At 38.1% G+C, this 20,527-nt stretch overlaps 1 protein-coding gene across 1 annotated transcript; it reads left to right on the top strand.

Annotated features, from left to right (window-relative positions):
* The first annotated feature begins 108 nt into the window (after positions 1-108).
* LOC136803093 (enolase-phosphatase E1-like) lies at positions 109-20,458 on the top strand. The gene is made up of 11 exons (XM_067059845.1): positions 109-331; positions 14,159-14,274; positions 14,597-14,653; positions 15,338-15,445; positions 15,645-15,745; positions 16,615-17,880; positions 18,191-18,418; positions 18,655-18,730; positions 19,019-19,182; positions 19,432-19,595; positions 19,937-20,458. Exons 1-11 carry the CDS (start codon positions 208-210, stop codon positions 20,131-20,133), a joined length of 2,601 nt encoding a protein of 866 aa, XP_066915946.1. The 5' UTR covers positions 109-207; the 3' UTR covers positions 20,134-20,458.
* Positions 20,459-20,527: the final 69 nt, after the last annotated feature.

Below are 20,527 nucleotides of genomic sequence, written 5' to 3'. Positions count from 1 at the left end.
TTGATACAGTGATTGTTCAAAAAAATTTATCAATTTATAATTTCTAAGTAAATCAGCATTTTTTCAAAACTTCTGTGTGTCATCGAAAACAAGAATAAACACCACAAAAGATTAAAATGCACCTTGACAATAGTGACGTCATCATCAAATCAAACAAAGTTTAGCAAAGCGAGCGCCAAGAAATTTAGCGCGCAAATAGGATTCAAGATGGCGTCAAACGAAGACCAAATTTTAGATTCGTGGATTTTAGAAAAAATCGCACATAAAACTTGTCAATTTTACACTGAATCGTGTTACTCCTGTTTAGCCAGATGTGTGACAATATGGAAAAGTAAGTAAATTCTTATTAAACGGCAATTCTTCAAAAAAATATTGAGTTCAAAAGTATAAATATTGGGGGCCATTCCAGAAAATTTTTGTATAACACCCCAGGCGTCCGCGCTCGATAGGATCGATCATCGGAACGGCTCGATGACGGATCGATATGTGATCGATGGATTACTTATCGATCCGGATAGGAGATCGATGGAAGATTCAGCCATTAAAAAGTCTTGAGTATCGATCCTTCGTTGATCCATTATCGAGCTAGTATTTCAATCGAGTATATCGATTTGTCATCGATCGTTAATCGATTCGTCATCGATCGTTAATCGATTCGTCATCGATTATAAATCGATTCGTCATCGATTATAAATCGATTATGCATCGATTATAAATCAATTATGCATCGATGACGAATCGATTAACGATCGATGACGAATCGATATACTCGATAGAGTCGATAGGGTCGATAAGATCGATAAAAGATCGATGATAGATCGATGATAGATCGATGATAGATCGATAACTAATCATAAGCTTAAAAAAATCTTGAGTATCGATCCTCTATCGATCTCTTATCCGGATCGATAAGTAATCCATCAATCACATATCGATCCGTCATCGAGCCGTTCCGATGATCGATCCTATCGAGCGCGGACGCCTGGAACACCCCCTGTAGGACGGGTTGGCAAACGATATCATCCACCAGGATGCATCCTCTCTTATTTTCCCCCTATTTTCCTATCTTCTATCCTGATTTTCTGACTTTCTCTAGTGTTTCTAACTGTTTTCTGTTTTAAGTATTTTTATGAAATTTGACCGTACCGGTGAAATTTGGTCTCCGACTACCCCGGCTCGAACCACCAAATGTAAGCTATCTTGGTTTACAAACCCAATGCCTAACCGCTTGCATCAACGAGCCACGGCAGAATGTTGTCATTCACAAATACTTATAGCGTGTAATTTACAGACCTCTATTAAGAAAGCTCCCAGCCCTACCGGTGCCCCTACAAGGATCCCTACGGGATCCTAAGTTAGGTTACAGGGTACAGATGCCCCTAAGAAGGCCTTCGGTCTTATATTGTGACTCTCGAGCTCCAACCCTAACCCTAACTGATAATAACAGAACCCCCGTCTAGGTCCGCAGATTGAAAAATTTCACTTGCATCCTGGTGGATGATATCGTCTGCCAACCCGTCGGACGACGTGCATTTTTTAATTTTTTCTAGCCTCGGAAATAATTTTTCTTTTCCAGTGGTGGTCAAAAATTCCGATGAAAATCTATGTACTTTTGCAAAATGCATCGGAAATTCCACTCTATTTTGTTAGGGGCCGTCGACATTCGACTTTCGAATTTTTTAACAGCATTTGGCCGTTAAGGGGGGGAGGGGGTCGACCATGTGCCATTAAGGGAAGGTCGAAAATCTCTTTATTGGTCAACTCACCACATATCAATTCTTTTCATCAGAAAATATTGATTTTTGAGACGTTTATTCCATACAAATGTTACTTTCCATATTTCTTTTCCTCCTTTTATCAACTAAGATCTGCTAAAGTCACATACCTAAAGTATTCACTTCGCTATTTTTTAGAATAATTTTAACCAAAACAAACGACCCGATGTTTATGTCTCGTGTTCCATTTGTTTAGACGGTCCGCGCGGCCCTTGAATTTCGCAGACGGTCGGTCTTTTTTCTTTGAAATGCCGCTATTCTTTTGATTATGATTACGTAGATAATTAATTCGCGCAACTTTCAGAAAAAAGTTTAGATATTATCTCCGTTATTTTTAAAATGTAAACTGAGCAAAGCCGTAGCGATATTAAAGATGGCTGACGAAACAACAATGAAAGTGAAGGAGAAAATTTGGAGTTTCATCGATTTTTGACAATTTTTTAACTTTAGAGAATTTGATGGCTGTTAACGTAGAGGGGGGGAGGGGGTCAGAACCATAACGGCCAAATGCCGTTAAAAAATTCGAAAGTCGAATGTCGACGGCCCCTTTTGTTTTTTTTAGTTCAATTGCCTTGGAAATTCATACATTTTCTTCTCTCACCTTGGAAATTTCAAATTTTGGTGAAAACCTTTGCCCTCGGAAATCCTGTGTCGTCCGCCCCCCCTGTTACAGACAAATTCTTGAATGGCCCATTGAGCTTTATTCCAAAAAAAATTTTACAGGGGTATGGTATTGACGAACTTTTTTCACTAACACTACAGACTTGAATCTTCATACAAAAATCATGGGAAATGCATATTTGGAATTTGCACTTAAGCACTTAAGCACTTTTTGATAAATACCGTGAGTTGTCCTAAATCCGACAGCCCTGCCTAAATCCAATGGGGCGTTTCAAAGATACTAACTAGATAAAAACAAATCTTTCACTGTGACGCAATGAAGATACCAAAGTGTCAACTAAACTGAAAGATTTGATACACTGAATCAATTGAACCAAATAACAATAATTGCTTCTTATATAAAACATAAATTTTCACTACAAAATTGTTAACGTTTTAAACACGAGCAACAGATTCGGAATAATAGAGGTAATTATTTTTTTACCACTCACACTTTTTTGATCACATTAATTGACATCTTGACATTATAGTCATCTTGTTAGCTGTTTTGTTTCCAGATTACTTGCAATAGTTTATTGTTCAACTTGGAGTGGGAATGTTTGTAAACATATAATTTTTTTTTTCTTAGTGGTTAATTGGGGGGTCGGATTTAGGCAGGGCTGTTGGATTTAGGACCGCTCATGGTAACGAGATTGCTCACGGGAATTTTTTGACCAGCATCCCTCCGCGCAATCATGTTTAAGCGCCCACGTGTGTACGCTCTGTGAATTCTGTCTGCTGTATATGGGTACTGTATGCAAGAAAAAGCTCCTCTCCTCAGTCTTTTGAGACTTTAAAGAGATTGGAGAGTGTCCTACAGTGAAGTTGGAACTTCGATTTTTGAGGATTACAATTTTTACCAGCTTTTTAGCAATTTTTGCCTCGCTAACCCAAATCTCGCAACCTCTTTACATTAAAGGAAGATCGAAATTAGAGTTTTTCAGTGTTCCGAAAAAAAGGCAAAGCAAAATTTTTTTCATCTTCACAGGATCGATTCTCAACAACAAAATACATCTTTTGGTCTTTGGGTTTATTTCTGACATTTTTCATTCAAAGAATATCGATCACTTTCCTTTTCCCCTCGAGCGCGCAAGAAAAAAATGATTAGCTCGCATTCTCGCGCGGGCAAATAAAGATGAGGCGACAATCTTGCACTGAGGGTGTTTCCGCCCTATTTTGCGCCCACAATAGAATGGTCCAAATACAGGGGTATTCCAAATGATAAACAATGTCGTTCTGTAAGTGTGTATTTTCTAAGAGATACAAATAGTATATTGAATATTAATAACTTATTTATTTAAGTATTTCTGAGCCCAAATTTAAATATCTGGTTAAATAAAAAACAAATAATATCAGTTCTGTTTTTCCTCAAACCCCCGGGAAAAGTTTTTTGGCTGACTTAGCTATTTTAAAATTTCGGAAAAGAACTCCCATAGGAATTCCGATACATAACCTGATTGGTTCATTTCGGAACGGCTTCAAGAAAGTCATAATGGCAGATGATTTTAAAAGTTTCTGAGGAAATGTGTGTAATAAACCTGTTTCTAATCCTGGAATATCGAGGTTCCAGCTACACTGTCCTAACCCATCACATGGAAATTCTAATTTTACAGGCACTAGCAGGGTTTACAGCCTGTTTACTGCAGTCCTACTAAAGAGTCCTGCAAATGCCCTGAAAATCTTGATGAGTGATTGACTCCCGCATGTTGGAAATGATCTAAAATCGTTTGTTTAAGAAGATAATACCTTGACAGGACAAATAAAATTATACAGGTCATGGCAAATAAAAGTATGATATGCTTAATAATTGTTAACCTTATTTCTAAATCTTGAGTGGCTGAGTGGATAAGGGGGGAACTGGCAAAAATAAGCAAGTCGAACCGTGAGATCGGGTAACTATCATCAGTGGAGGCTAACATGCATAGCCCTCAAATGAATGACCAATCAAAGCAGCAAACTTTCAAAACAAATGAACTACACAGCTTCGCTTGCAGCTCTACTCTACTATTTTTATTTTTATTTAACTTTGTATTTTAATGACCAGCCAGGTCATTCATTTGAGGGCTATGCATGTTAAACTCCACCGATGCAAGTTACCCGATCTCACGGTATTTGAGAGCTCAAAACCTATATGGTGCATTGAAGTCTGTGTTATTTTGTCAGCATTGACCAAACTTTTTCTGGTTTTATGAGCTCTTATTAATATTTTTGAAAAATTCCCGTTATAATTTTAAGAAACAAAAATTTTCTAAGTAGTGTCACCTAAGTGCAGTTTGGCTGAAATTTTGCACACTTGTTCCTTGGGTGAATATCTGGGGGTATTTTTTTATTTTTCAAAAATTTTGATTTTTGGGGCCTTGGGACAAGTTTTTCGCCAAAACTAGGCTAAAACTTTGGGGCAGTCTGGAGAATCAGGCCATTTTTCATGCTTTTTTAGCGTCTGGTTATCGGACGCTGCCCCTCCTGAAATTACTAAAATATTGGTAAAAACAGCCTTTTTTGTGGAAAAACACTGAAAAAAATGTCCTTTTTGACCACCAACGGACGCTGCCTTGCCTTTCTAAAATATGGCCTGAGAATTAAAAAATTGTACGATTTGGCTGAAATTTTGCACACTTGTTCCTTGGGTGAATATCTGGGGGTCTACAATTGGGCCTATGAATAGTTTGAAGCCATTGAAGTTTTGAGCCTAGTGCGTCCGTTGTGCACGTTCAACTACCTTTGATGGTAATTTGTTCCATAAGTCAATGGTGAAGGGAAAGTATGATTTTATATACTTTCAACTGGGCAAGTTGTCATTTCTATCTAATATTTACACAGTATTGACGTGCTGTTAAGGCATAAACCTTAGTTTTAATCCATTTTTGGTCAATCAAACACTCTCACCTTTTTCAGTGTGCAGCCATTTTGTTTGCTTTTGTTTGGTCTGCATTTTATTTCACTTTTCCCACCATTTTGGTTATTCTGCATTTTTCTGTGTTTGATAAGCATTTGGTCAGTATTTTATTCATTCAATTTATGTCAATTTGATATGCATTTCCTTTTGTTATAATTTATTCCAATTTTTCTCATAATTTATTTTGGTCTGTAAATTAGACTTTTTGATCTGCCTATAAATGCCACATCATCACTCAGACCTCACTTCAACAGAGACTTCAAGGAGTGAAGACCTCCTCTGACATGATGTCAACTCAAATCAAATGAGATCAATCAATAGTCTCTTTAGTTACTCACATATACAAGCACATTCAATCTTCATTTTCACACAGTTGGTGTTAGTCTTGACACACCCTGTGTTCTGCTGCCTGCTTACAGCATTCTACCTCAGGCCAGCTGGTGAGTTTTTTGTTTCTTTTCTCTGTCTCTATTTGTGGCACCTAAGTTAAGTTAAGTTAGATTTTCTTTTACATTATATTAGTACTTCAATCATTCATTTATACATTTGCTGTTTTCTACTTCTACTTTTGTTCTCATAGACTTACATCCTTTTGTACCTAAGTTAGATTCATTAGACTTAGTATTTTTCAATTTTTATTTTCAGTTTGAACACTACATTACTACACATCAATAAATTAATGCACTGAACAGTGTTACAAACACGGCGTTATTGTTTATTCAATCTCATCCTGACGCTACATTCAAACAGGACCGTTCAATCAACATCACTGCTGTTTGTGGGCGCGATCAATGAACACGAGGAAGAAAAATCGTATTGACTATCGCATCCTTGCATCAACCGGAGAAAAGGTTATCGCTCATCCGTCGTCCGACACTTCAACTCGTCCGTCGTCCGACACTTCAATTCATCCGTCGTCCGACACTTCAATTCGTCCGTTGTCCGACACCTCAACTCATCCGTCGCCCGACACTTCAACTCGTCCGTCGTCCGACACTTCAATTCGTCCGTCGTCCGACACCTCAATTCGTCCGTCGTCCGACACCTCAAGTCGTCGACTCGTCCGTCGTCCGACACTTCAATTCATCCGTCGTCCGACACCTCAACTCGTCCGTCGTCCGACACTTCAATTCATCCGTCGTCCGACACTTCAATTCATCCGTCGTCCGACACTTCAATTCATCCGTCGTCCGACACTTCAATTCGTCCGTCGCACGACACCTCAATTCGTCTGTCGTCCGACACCTCAATTCGTCCGTCGTCCGACACCTCAATTCGTCCGTCGTCCGACACTTCAATTCGTCCGTCGTCCGACACTTCAATTCGTCCGCCGTCCGACACCTCAATTCATCCGTCGTCCGACACCTCAATTCATCCGTCGTCCGACACTTCAATTCGTCTGTCGTCCGACACTTCAATTCGCTCAATGGCAGAGACAGAAATCAAAATCATTTTGTTCTCAGCCTCAGGTCTTGAGGATCAGATACTTGACATCATCCAAGACTATGCACCAGATGACATCAAAGAGTCGCCAGAACTCATCAAATCGTGTGCTACCAAAATTGAGACACTTCGTAACCAGTTCAGAGAGAAACATAGAGAACTTCGTTTTCATCTTCAAGATCAAGATGGTGTTTATGAGCAAAGTTATAGTAAACAATTGACATTAATTACATCAAAAGTCAGTGAATATGTGAAATGTCTCACAAAATATAACATCGCCATTTCTGCTACATCTCAAGCCACACAAGAGCACAAGTCAGAGTTTGCCATAGACGATCTCACTCAGTCAATGAAGCACTTGAAGACCACCATCACGTTCATTGCTGGAAAGTGCACCAATGAAGACCTCAAGCAACGTAAGAAAGATCTATCGTCCGTCAGCACAGAATTCAACAGTTTATCTCTAAAGATGAAGGAACTCCTCGATCTCAACATCAAACCAGACAAGTTTGCCAGCCTGAAGAAGGATTACGACATGTTGTTAGAGCTTCGATTGTCATACCAGAGCAGTCTTCAAGAGGAAATCAAAACCAGAGAACTTGATAAACTTGATAACTTTAAAAAGAGTCAGCTCAATATCAAATTGCCTACGTTCACAGGCTATGACTCGCACATTGACATTTACACCTTCAACTCGGAGTTCAATAAACTGTTCTCAGACATTCCAAAATCGTACCAGTCTGACTTACTGAAAAACAATCATCTCGGAAAACATGCCCTGGAGCTTGTCAAGAACGTGACCGACATCCAAGATATCTGGACAAGACTCAAAGATGCGTTTGGTGACAGACGTCTGCTCCTTTCCAACAAGCTGTCCAAACTCAATTCCATTGACTTGAAGCACAAGGACTCCATCAAAATCACTGAATCGTTAAGCAAGGTCATCAACGTCATGCGGGACTTAATGCATCTAGCATCCGACCACAACATCGAGAACGAGTTATACTATGGTGACGCCCTAACCCACCTGTCGAACAAACTTGGTCAAAGTCGAATGATGAGATGGCTGACATTGACCTGCGAAAGTCCAAGAGAGGGAAAATACAAATGGAAACAGATGATTGAATTTCTGGAGAAAGAAATCAAAGTACAGCAACAAGTCACTGTCATCCAGTCAAATACCAAGACATCCAACTTAACCAATGACAAGGAGAAAGACAAGAGGAAGTCTGGTTCGTCAACTTACTATGGCTCGTCAGATGGAAAACCCCAACACCAACAACACCAAGAGCCAATATGCTTCATCTGTGGCGCAACCAATCATATCAAATCCAATGGTCCGAGAGGTACAAAGTTAATTCAGTATTTCTCATGCAAGAAGTTTGTCGACATGACAACCAGCCAACGTTTCAAGTTCCTCCAAGACAATGGACTCTGTTATCAATGCCTTTATCCCGGAGCACAAATGGATAGAGGCAAACACGCCGAAGGAAAATGTCAACGAGACTTTATCTGCAAGAATCCGGCTCACAACTCCGAAATCACGAAGAAACATGTACTGGTATGTGACGATCACAAGTTTGACCAGACCAACAAAGACGTGCTCGAACACTACAAGAGCCGATGCATCAGAAGACTCCCAGTCCCTACGTATTCCAAGGATATAAAGATCTTCCACACTTCATTCAAATCAAGCCATTCAACTCCAACAGACGACTCCAACAGTGCTATCTTCATGCTGCAGTCCATCCAAATCAACAAACGAACGTACACCATCTTTTACGACTCTGGCTGCAGCGATTTTATCAGTCGCTTCGAGGCAGTCAGGCATCTTGGATCCAACGCAATCAAGCAATTCTCTGGGGACATCTCAATGGGTGGTGTTGGTGGATCAGTCAATATCACATCTCACGGAGTATACACCATCTCCATTCCTCTCAGCCACGGAGTTAATGCCATGATGACTGGACCTTGCATGGATCGCATAACCGAGACTTTTCCAAGCTACCCACTCCAAGGAAGGGTCTACGAGGACATCAAGACTCAATACTTGAAAGAAGGTAATAAACTTCAATTTCTTCCTTCCGTTCCTAAATCCATTGGAGGAGACGTCGATTTTATGGTGGGCATCAGATATCAGCGATACTTCCCAGAACCCATCTTCCAACTTCCATCTGGACTGACGATATACCGATCTCAATTCATCAACGCAGACGGTTCCACTGGTGTCATCGGAGGACCTCATGAGGTCTTCAACAATGTTGGCTCAAGTCACCTCTCCACACACTTCATCTCCAATCAATTGGCTCTCTTTCGAAATGGCTATCAAGTCAACCCAGATGTGCGCATGCTCGGATATTCTGCAACCATCGGTGACGTCACTAGCAACAACACACTTGACGAAGACGATGATGTTGATGTTCAGAAGCTCATCACATTCAATGAAGCGGAACGTGCTGGCAGCGAATGGTCATTTCGCTGTGTTAATTGTAGAGGATGTGAGACGTGTCGCAACCAACCAAACGAAATCATGAGCATCAAGGAGGAAACAGAGCAGCAGATCATAAATGATTCCGTCACAGTCGATGTACAAAATCACCAATCAATTGCCACCCTCCCACTGATGGCTGACCCAACACACCGTTTGCAACCAAATCGACATATCGCACTGAAGGTCTACAACCAACAAGTTCATCGCCTCGCAAAGAACACCAAAGATAGAGAAGACATCCTCCATTCGGAACAAAAACTTCAGAAGCTTGGATATGTAGATTACGTCAAAAATCTATCAACAGAATCTCAACAAATCCTCAAAGAATCACCTTACCAGAATTTCATACCATGGCGTGCCGTTTGGAAGGAGAGTTCGGTGTCAACGCCATGCAGAGTGGTATTCGACGCCTCAATGCCCACCGACACAGGATTCTCTCTGAATGACATCTTGGCAAAAGGACGCAACAGTATGAATCGATTGGTTGATATATTTGTGCGGTGGAGGTGCCACTCTGTGGTATTCCACACTGATGTACAAAAAATGTATAACTCCATCAAATTGGACCAATGTCACTGGGGACTCCAACGATATCTCTGGCAAGACTCACTGGACCCTTCACAGCCCCCAGAAGAGAAGGTCATAAAAACACTCATTTATGGAATCAAGTCAAGCGGCAACCAAGCGGAGAGAGGATTGCGAGAGACAGCCCGAATCCTCAAGGACCGATATCCTACCGTCCACAAGATTGTTTCCGAAGATGTGTACGTGGACGATTGTTTGTCAGGTTCATCAGGCATGACAGAAGTCCAATCAATAGCAGACGATCTAGAAGTTGCTGTCAATCACGGTGGCTTCGGCCTCAAAGGCTTCACATTTTCATCAAGACCTCCTCAAGAGTCTCTATCTGCTGATGGTCAATCGGTTGGAGTGGCTGGACTCAAGTGGTTTCCACTCAAAGATCAAATCTCTCTCGATGTGCAAGAACTCAACTTCGCCAAAAAATCACGAGGTCGCAAACCAACACTTGTATCTACGGTACCTGAGAACCTAACTCGACGACAATGCGTGGCCAAGGTAGCTGAACTCTACGACATCACTGGTTTAATCACACCGATTGTTGCCACCATGAAACTAGATCTTCACGACCTTGTCACTCGGAAATTGGATTGGGATGATGCTCTTCCCGATAACATCCGGACCATTTGGCTTGACCATTTCGATATGATGAATGAAATCAAACAAATCAAGTATCAAAGAGCCGTTGTACCAGAAGATGCTGCAAGTTTGGACATTCAGACGCTTGACTTTGGGGATGCAAGCAAAAGCCTCATTTGTGTCGCTATATATGTTCGATTCAAGAAGAAGGATGGATCATTCACCTGTCAATTCATCTTTGGTAGATCCAAACTCATTTCAGATGAATACACTCAACCACGTGCAGAGCTATATGCAGCGATGATCAATGCACACTCTGGTCATACAATCAAACAAGCCCTGAAGGATAAACACAAGTCGAGCATCAAATTTACAGATTCTCAGATCAGTCTCTATTGGATTTGTAACCTTAACCTGAATTTAAAGCAATGGACAAGAAACAGAGTATCTGAAGTCCACAGATTTACAGACACATCCCAATGGAAATATGTCAGATCAGAGGACATGATTGCAGACTTGGGCACTAGAAGATGCACAGCCATCCAAGATGTTGACCAATATTCAAAGTGGATCAACGGATATGAATGGATGAGAAGCAACCCTTCGGACTTCCCAGCCATGACTACTACTGACATCTCACTGACAGCGCAAGAGAAACAACATCTTAAGAAAGAGTCAAGAGAAGAAGTACACAAGGAAGGTATCGAATGCTACATATCTTCAACCAAGTCAATGATTCCAGAAGCCGTTTCAAATCACTACAAATACTCAAATTATTTGATCGACCCCAATTGGAGAAATTTCAACCATGTAATCAGAGTGATGGCTTACGTACTTAAATTCATCAATAGCTTCAAAAAATTTCACAAACCAAATCCCTCAGCTTCTACCAAGGAAAGACACCTACTCCTAAATGATGCGGATATTGAACGAGCCAAATCCTACTACTTCAAAAAGGCAACCTCTGAAGTCAAACAATTCACCAACAAAACGAAGTACAACAAAATACGCTCCTCTTGTCCTCGATGTCGTTATCTATTAAAAAGGAAATTCCAAGTCATAATGGGACCACTCTCAGAAGACAACCTAAAGATTGCCCCTGCCTTCTTTGTCGCCCAGACTGATCTTGCTGGACCATTTCAGTCCTATTCAGAACATCACAAGCGCACCACTGTGAAGATCTGGCTACTCGTTTTCTGCTGCGCTACAACCACAGCTGTCAAAATCAAAGTCATGGACAGCTACAACACAACGTCATTTCTCCAAGCATTTACACGACTAGCCTGTGAGGTTGGTTACCCGAAAAAGCTTCTCGTTGATGAAGGAAGTCAGCTCGTAAAGGGTTGTGAAACAATGCAACTTAACTTCGTCGACCTACAACAGCACCTTCATTCAAAAATGAATATCGATTTTGAGACATGTCCTGTTGGTGGACATAATGTCAACGGACGTGTAGAAAGAAAGATTCAGGAGATCAAGAAGTCGATCGATAAAACTGCCGGAAATCAACGTTTGTCCATTCTTCATTGGGAGACACTGGCATCAACAATCTCGAACTCAATCAACAATCTGCCATTGGCCGTTGGCAACTTCAAGGAGTTCGAGATGTCAGATTTGATCACCCCGAACCGCCTACTCCTCGGCCGCAACAACGACCGCTCACCCTCAGAGCCCTTAACAGTCACAAATGACACCGACAAGATTCTACGAACCAACAATTTGGAATCGTTAAGAGCATCAATAAAGGACGTGATGGAAAGATTCGGGATGTTATTGTGCAGTATCAAAATTCAACCGAGAAAGTCAAACGTGAGACCCATCGATCAGTTTGTTCGTTGGTTTTGATACGTGGTGTGGATGAAATAGATTTGATGAAACAATTGGATAACTCAAAAAATTAAAATTTTCTAATATATCAAAAAAAAAAAAAAAAAAATCTTATTTTTCATTCTGTTGGGGGAGTGTTAAGGCATAAACCTTAGTTTTAATCCATTTTTGGTCAATCAAACACTCTCACCTTTTTCAGTGTGCAGCCATTTTGTTTGTTTTTGTTTGGTCTGCATTTTATTTCACTTTTCCCACCATTTTGGTTATTCTGCATTTTTCTGTGTTTGATAAGCATTTGGTCAGTATTTTATTCATTCAATTTATGTCAATTTGATATGCATTTCCTTTTGTTATAATTTATTCCAATTTTTCTCATAATTTATTTTGGTCTGTAAATTAGACTTTTTGATCTGCCTATAAATGCCACATCATCACTCAGACCTCACTTCAACAGAGACTTCAAGGAGTGAAGACCTCCTCTGACATGATGTCAACTCAAATCAAATGAAATCAATCAATAGTCTCTTTAGTTACTCACATATACAAGCACATTCAATTTTCATTTTCACACAGTTGGTGTTAGTCTTGACACACCCTGTGTTCTGCTGCCTGCTTACAGCATTCTACCTCAGGCCAGCAGTTTTTTGTTTCTTTTCTCTGTCTCTATTTGTGGCACCTAAGTTAAGTTAAGTTAGATTTTCTTTTACATTATATTAGTACTTCAATCATTCATTTATACATTTGCTGTTTTCTACTTCTACTTTTGTTCTCATAGACTTACATCCTTTTGTACCTAAGTTAGATTCATTAGACTTAGTATTTTTCAATTTTTATTTTCAGTTTGAACACTACATTACTACACATCAATAAATTAATGCACTGAACAGTGTTACAAACACGGCGTTATTGTTTATTCAATCTCATCCTGACGCTACACGTGCTGGCTTTAATTGATCGTCCACAAATTTTGAGTTATTCTTGATGTCAAATAGTAACTTCAGACATGCCAATTTAGATTTTTCGTTATGGTTACGCCAAGGTACTTTACTTGGTCAACATTGTTAAGTTGGACACCATTTTAACACCGGAAAACTCAACACCAGACTTGAGTCCAGTGCGTTCGGTGTGCATTATTTTTTAAACTCACGTGTCCCTTGTTCAGAAGCTCAAAACACGTTCGTTTACATAGGGTAAAAACGGGAAATGCTAAATTTATTTTTTTGAAAAATGATCCTACAGTGGACATTTGTAGACATTTATTTTTATTGTCAAAGAAATTCTCACCAGAAAAATCAATTTTAGATAAGTTCATTCCATGCTGAATGTTACTTTGCCATGTTTCTTTTTGATCAACTCAGCTGTTTTGAAAACCAAAACAAAGGCCCAAAGTTTATACCTCGGGTTCTCTTTGATTGACAGCCCGCACGGTCTAGAAACTATTGTAGACGTCAGTTTTTTTTGCCACTTTATATTATGGAGATAATAACTTCCGGGAATTTGGGTGAAAAAGTTTAGAAATTAAAACTATGCGAGTCGTAGCAAAAACTAAGATGGCTGATGAAGCAGTGATGGAATATTTACAGCGAGCAATGAAGGGTTGAATATCTTGAGATTAAGTTTGATTGCCAAGTTGACATTGTTTGAAGGGGGTGGGGTTCGTAAACGTGGAACCCAAAATATAGCGATCAAACAGGTCTTTTTGCTTTGGAAGATTGTAAATTCTGGTTGATTTTGAGGTTTTCACTTATCTTCTCTCATTTAATTTAATTATTAGAAGCTTCTTCAATCTTTGGGTAAGGTGCCTCTATAAAAGTTATTCATTTTTCATTGGAAAAAAGTGTTTAAAAAGGCATTTTTTGTGTTCAAGGTTTCTTTTTCTTCATAAAGTTTTGTCTCAATCTTAAATAGATGAAACGAACGAACAAACGATTCCACGTCTGAAAGAATATGCAGTTATTATTGATCTGATTAATCAAAGTTTTGAACCTGATGATTCCTCTTCGCTTCAGAAGCTGCTTGGAATGGTATGTTGTTAAGATTTGAAATTGATCTTTTACTTTTACTGGATATTACAATCATTACTCTTGGGTACATAATAGCTGTCCTCCCCCCGCCAATTAATTTTTGGGACAATGTTTTTTAAAGTTTCCTCTTTTATCCTAATTCTGCTGTATTAGCCTCATTTTGCAAAAAGTTTCCACCCAGGACATTTTTATTCCAACCCCCTGCTTATTATTAAGTTTTGAGATTTTTTATACCCCCCCCCCCGCTTATTCCAATCCCTATTAGGTACCTGAGAGTAGGTAATTTTAACTCAAATATAGCATTTACTTTCTTTTTTTACAGATAAATGATGAATTCAAGAACAGCAAACATTCAGAAAAAATTAAAGAATACATAAAGGTAAGAGTAAGGTTAGGTCATTTCCATCTTATTTCTCTACATCATGGTAATTTTGCAAGTAATTTTATGTGCACTGGACTCTAAAGGTCGTTGTCCACTTCTTAGCTTTTATTGCATAAATTGGATAAATGGATCCTATAAGGCTTGACGCTGTGAACGCTTTTTTGAAAGTTGAAAACTTTGTGCGCAAAGCTGTACATCTCATCTATTGTAAACATACTAATTTTGTGTTTGTTTTCATCATGTACAATTGTTTTCGAAAGAAATCAAAGTAAATCTAATTTTCAATGGAAGGAGAAAAGCACTCAGCGATCAAATCGCTTGAGTCGTGCGCGTTTATCTGCGACCAAAAAAGGTAAGTAGACAACAACTTCAAAAGAAAGACTGTAAATTCCATCTGCTACGAAAGCTACCATCTCATATCAGTAACATACTACGCAATCTCCTCTAGGCAAAACTGCCATGTTTACCATTTTAAAAAGAGACGGGCTTGTTTTTTTATATGGATGGTGACGGTTATTCACTTATTTGTTGTGTTACTTTTTTCATTTTTTTTTTGTTTTTTTCATTACTTTTTTTTTTCTTCTGATAGAGTTCAATAGAAGATAAAGAGAAGAGAGAGGAACTTTATTGAATTTTATTCTGATTGAGTTAAATAACATTGCTAAAATTATTTTATTTTAGATTGTATCATCAGCAGAAAAACAAGACAACGGCAATATTCAGTCACATTTGAAAAAGCTTGTAAAACAATTCTTAAAAGAACAGCAAAAACCTAAGTTAGACACCTTTGTAAGTCAGATTCGTTTTTTGCTGAAATTGTTCTTTCTAGATATGGTATTGTCATCTTGTTATTGACAAAGCCTATAAGACTATGGGTGACTTTCAGACTTTAAACAAAAGAAAGCAACTTTTTCACATTTGAAAAATTCTTTTGATAATTCTACCGTCTCCCTTTCATATTCAAATAATAAAACATTTTACTTTGCAGATGTCAGTTCTCTTGGATGAAAGAGAGAAACAAAGATCTACCCAGCATGGAGGTGTTGAAGAGGGAAGCCAAGAAGCCATCCCGAAATCTACTATGAAAAGGTTAGTATAATTCGTTGTTTCTCTACATAACATTGGCTACAGTTAAATACTGATTTTTTACTGACCAAAATGACTATATGGCTGAAAGAATGTTTTATTAAATTGGTCTACTTGTCAGAAAAAGAAGCAAAATATACCAAGAAATAGTTTCACTGTTTGTCAGTAAAATACACATCCCTTTCAGGAATACAGGAGTACCATTGATAGGTCTTAAAAATCTGAGATTATTTGCAAAAATTGGCCAAATGCAATTGGTCGCTTGTGCTGTTGGTATTTTGCAGATCAGTATTTTCGCTAAAAGTGAAACTTGTACCATTTTGCTGAAATGGCGAATATCTAGCACTGGTCTAAATTTCAAGTCAATAGCATTTATCAATCCTTAATAAGCCGGCGTGTAAAATATTTATGTATGTGACAGATGGAAAATATTGAGACAGTGCCTAAAGTTTGTACAAATAGAGCTACTACACAAAGTTTATGCAAAAAATATTAAAGTGGAAAAAAAGTTGAAAAAAGAAGGGGTTCTATCTATTTGTGTTGTAGCTACGCATTTCCTTATTTACACATTTTTATAAGGTTGCTTACAGCCCATTAACAATTTATTAAGCATCAATGATTTTTTTTTTCACTCATTTATTTGTACGCATCAATCGCAACTCTTTTTTGACATTTTGTTTTTGCTCAAGTCTATCTAGCTACTCAATATTACAATATATTATTTTACTGAAATCGATGAGAGAATCCATCACATTACAAAATTGAAGTTTTCTATCTTTCTTATTTTTCTGCTTTTATTTTGGTGTAAATTTCTAAATAAATTGCACGAGTCTGCAAAACCTTAGAATCTTCTTTCTTGTTTTTACTTCCAGGAAACGAACTCGATTGATCTCACAATCATCTTCTGAAGAAGGTGGAAGCGAAAGAAACTCTGGCAATATTTCATCTCAAACATCCAAAACGAAAGCTGTAAATAATGAGGATGATGATGATGAATCTCAATCTATGTCACGTGATGAAGGTCACACTAGAATATTGCGCTCAAGGCCTCAAAAGATCCAAGGTTATCAAAACAAAATCAGAAAACGCAACAGTCGAAGTTCGCCAAAACCCACAAATACTTTAGAATCCTCTAACCCATCAGACGCAAAAGAAACATCCAAAGAGATTGGTACTCAAAAAAGAACACTTGTAAATGACGCTGATCAACAATTGATAGAGGAAAAGACTGCACGCAAAAATAGTTCTCATAAAAGATCTCTGCAAAGAAATGCGCTGCAAGAAATAGCAGGAACAGATGTAATTGATGACAGATCACCTAAAAGATCTGCACAACTCATAAACAAAATGGATAAGGAAGAGTCAAATCAGAAGGCTACCCAAAAATCACCCAAAATTCGTTCGTCGGAGGTTAATCATGATGAGGGAGATAAGTCTGATGATGATGAGGACCTAATCTCCCTACACCACCTCCAACAAAACCTCCAACAAAAAATCGCTTCAAGTCCATCGAATGGGCAAGTCAACCCGGTAAATCAAAAACAGGATCATCAAAAGTCCTTAGAGGACAAGGTTGATGAGAATTCGTGTGATAGTTCTCTGAGAGGTGATCGACAACCAGTCACTGAAGATGTGGACATATTGTCAAACTCTCTCATGAGTTCAAATACTACCCAGAAATCATCTGATGAGATGTCACCCATCAGCGTCAGCCAGCAACACGTCACAGAAGAATCGAATTCAAGTTCTACACAAAGATTACTTGTTGAGGTCTCAAGTACTAGAACTCTCAGAAGTCGTCGGCTACAAGACGCAGAACAATTAAATGCTAAGCCTTCGCAGAATCCACCCGAAAAACTTTCCTCGGTAACAAACGACGAAATTGATGACGATGATGAACAAGAAATATTGCGAGAAATCGAAGACGAATTGAACTCTATTACTACATCCATGTTTTCGAAAATGGGTGAACATTTCAATGAGGATCCACGGGATATCGAGGCCAGATTTAATGATGCAGCCAAAAGAATGTCGCCTTATATTAATGCATCAGAAGAAAATGATGTTAATGCCTCAGCCGAAAATGATGATAAGAGACAAAAGAAAAATGCACCAAATGGAAAACCAAAAGCAAAAAGGTAAAGAAAGAAAGAAAAAAAGGAACGCCATGTTTAATTCCATCTATATTTAATCATTCATTAAATGTCCCTTGTTTTTTGTTGTTTTTACAATACCTAGATTGAAAGATATTTTCAAAACTTCTTTTTACTGGTCCAGCTGCAATGACTTCAACATACGAATTTTTTCTTTTTGTCAATTCTTCCGAAAAACCAGCCCATGTAAAAGTGATGTAATGCTGAGCACTGATCTACATTTTTTGATTACAATGGGTATCAAATTGAATGGATAATGCAACAAGTAATCAACTATTTTTTTTTTCAATATCAGTGATCAAACTAAACAGCGTCAAACAATGGCAGTGCAACCGATCACTTACACCAGCAAACGAAAGTCTTTGTATGGTTCGCCAAAAAAACTCTTGCTTACAACTTCCAACAACAAACCTTCATCACCCAAAAAGAAAAGACTTCAAAACACATCAACACTGGAGCTTTGTGATTCTCAAAAAGAAAGCCCTTCTCCGAAATCTTCAACAAAATGTTCTGAGAGAGAAAGGTTTTTTTTTATTTCTTTGATAAATTTTTCTTTGAAACCCTGATTTTTAGATAATACCATCAATCTAGCAACTCGTTAAAGAGAGCACGAATAATGCTAAATCATCAATGCAACGACTTCTTGGCGTCAGATCGGAACCAGTCCTCGCTCTTTTATGTAACTTGTTATTGCAATCAATTACAGAATTCTCCTTATTGACTCTTTTTTTATATATATCCTTTGCTTGCTCTCAATAGAAACTCGTCAATCATAAAACGGAAAACGAATTGTTACCATGGTGATCTGGATCATGCTCTCACACAAGATGAACAGGTATGACTTTATCTGGTGTATGTTGTGGAAAATGAGGAACTGATTATCACTCGCCAACACGAGTTCTCGTCAAAATTCTTCAAAACAGCCCCTCTTTAATTTTGACAAGAACTGATTCAAAGTTTTCGTCAAAAGTGATTCTCATATGACAATCTATAGATTCATCAGTAGTTATATCAACAAAAGTTGTTTAACAAAAGTTTTCCCCATCTTTTTAAACTGTAAAACAGTTCAAAAGCTAAATGTAAACCCATGGAAATTTAAAGCTAGATATTTTGCAATTCACAGGACACAGACGCTGGAAGAAATGCTACATCACGTAATCAAAATAATTCGCCAGTATCCCTAGCAAGAACATCACGCAAACATGATAGATACGTATCATATACCCGATCACCCAACAAACGTAAATCACAGCCGGAATCATCGCCAATATCAAGCAGGGGCGGAAGGTAAGTGGGCGATATTTCAATAACAACAGAACAGTTCCGCCCCGCTATTTTGCCTTTTCTTTATTGGTGGGATTGGAGTTCTTTTACCAAAAACGATATTTAGATGATAGCTGATACAGTTATGTTTTTTCGTTTCTATAACTATTTTCTCTGTCTGGTCTGACAAGAGTAATCTCTCTTTTTAAAAGTGTTAATTCTTTTCAATAATTTGGATCCATTACCACCAAATTTTTAAAATCTTCTCTCTAGAACTGGTTCCCAACCCTCCAGCTCAAGGGAAGATGTAAACAACACTAGGATGGAGAGACATGAAGAAATGCAAGAAGAGGGAGAATCAGTGCAATGGGACTCCATCGTTGTTAATGACGATGTTGATGATGATAATAATCGAAATAGAAGAGTCGGGAATAGAGGTTGGTGATTTTGCCTGTCTCTTTATTGTATGGGACCTGTTTTTAGAAATGAGTAAATTCAATAATATCAGTTGTCTCGGGTTTGGTCATCCTTTTTTAATACTGTTTTTCTATGTTTGTTAGGCTAAGTTTTTGTTTGAAGAAGAAAATTTAGAAAAGTTTGTATGAACTATACAATGTAACCAACGTCTTAAAATTCCTCCGGGAATGTAGCCTGGAGTATTAAAACTTGAGAGAAGACTTTCTAAAAAATCTACATATTGTCACTTTTTAGCATTGTAACCTGGAAATAACGTAAACGAACTGTTAAAACATTTATTTTCCTTGTTTTCCCAATTTAGATGTTACATTTAAAAAGAAGAGCGCGCGTGTGAAATTTCAAGCATACGAAGAAAAGAGTCTAATCGCAGGTATCGAACGGTTTGGTGTTGGCGATTGGAATAACATTTTGAAACACTTCAAATTTCATGAATCAAGAACGAACGTTGCGCTCAAAGATAAATACAGGACTATGAAGAGACAAGGGTTGATACAATAATGTTTTCGTATTATGTAATACACTTTGGACGTGGATGAGGATATTTTCATCTTCATATGCCCATGAGAAGACAGAACCAGCCATTTAAAATCTCGTAAAGTTTAATCTTATGTCGCTTTTGTTTAGCTTCGATCATTCTTGAGTTTCTGACTGACCTCTATCGAGTTCTTCTCATATTGGAATTTTTCTTAAATTTCTTGAATTTTCTTTTGTTACAAATTTATATAATTTTTTCCCATCATCAAAATTAAGAAGGTATATTGAATGTATATTGAATGTAAATGTAATGAAACTTGATAATAAACTAAACTCTATGTAATTTGAACCCTGATTATTTGAATGTTTCTGTAATTCGATGAAAATAGGAAGCCTCACTCCTTCTCTAAGTCGAATA

This window comes from Clytia hemisphaerica, unplaced genomic scaffold (genome assembly GCF_902728285.1).
Source record: "Clytia hemisphaerica strain Z4C2 unplaced genomic scaffold, Clytia hemisphaerica genome assembly, whole genome shotgun sequence".
Lineage (NCBI taxonomy): Eukaryota > Metazoa > Cnidaria > Hydrozoa > Leptothecata > Clytiidae > Clytia > Clytia hemisphaerica.
The sequence above is the reverse complement of the archived record's forward strand: the minus strand, read 5'-3'. Positions and strand labels throughout refer to the sequence as shown.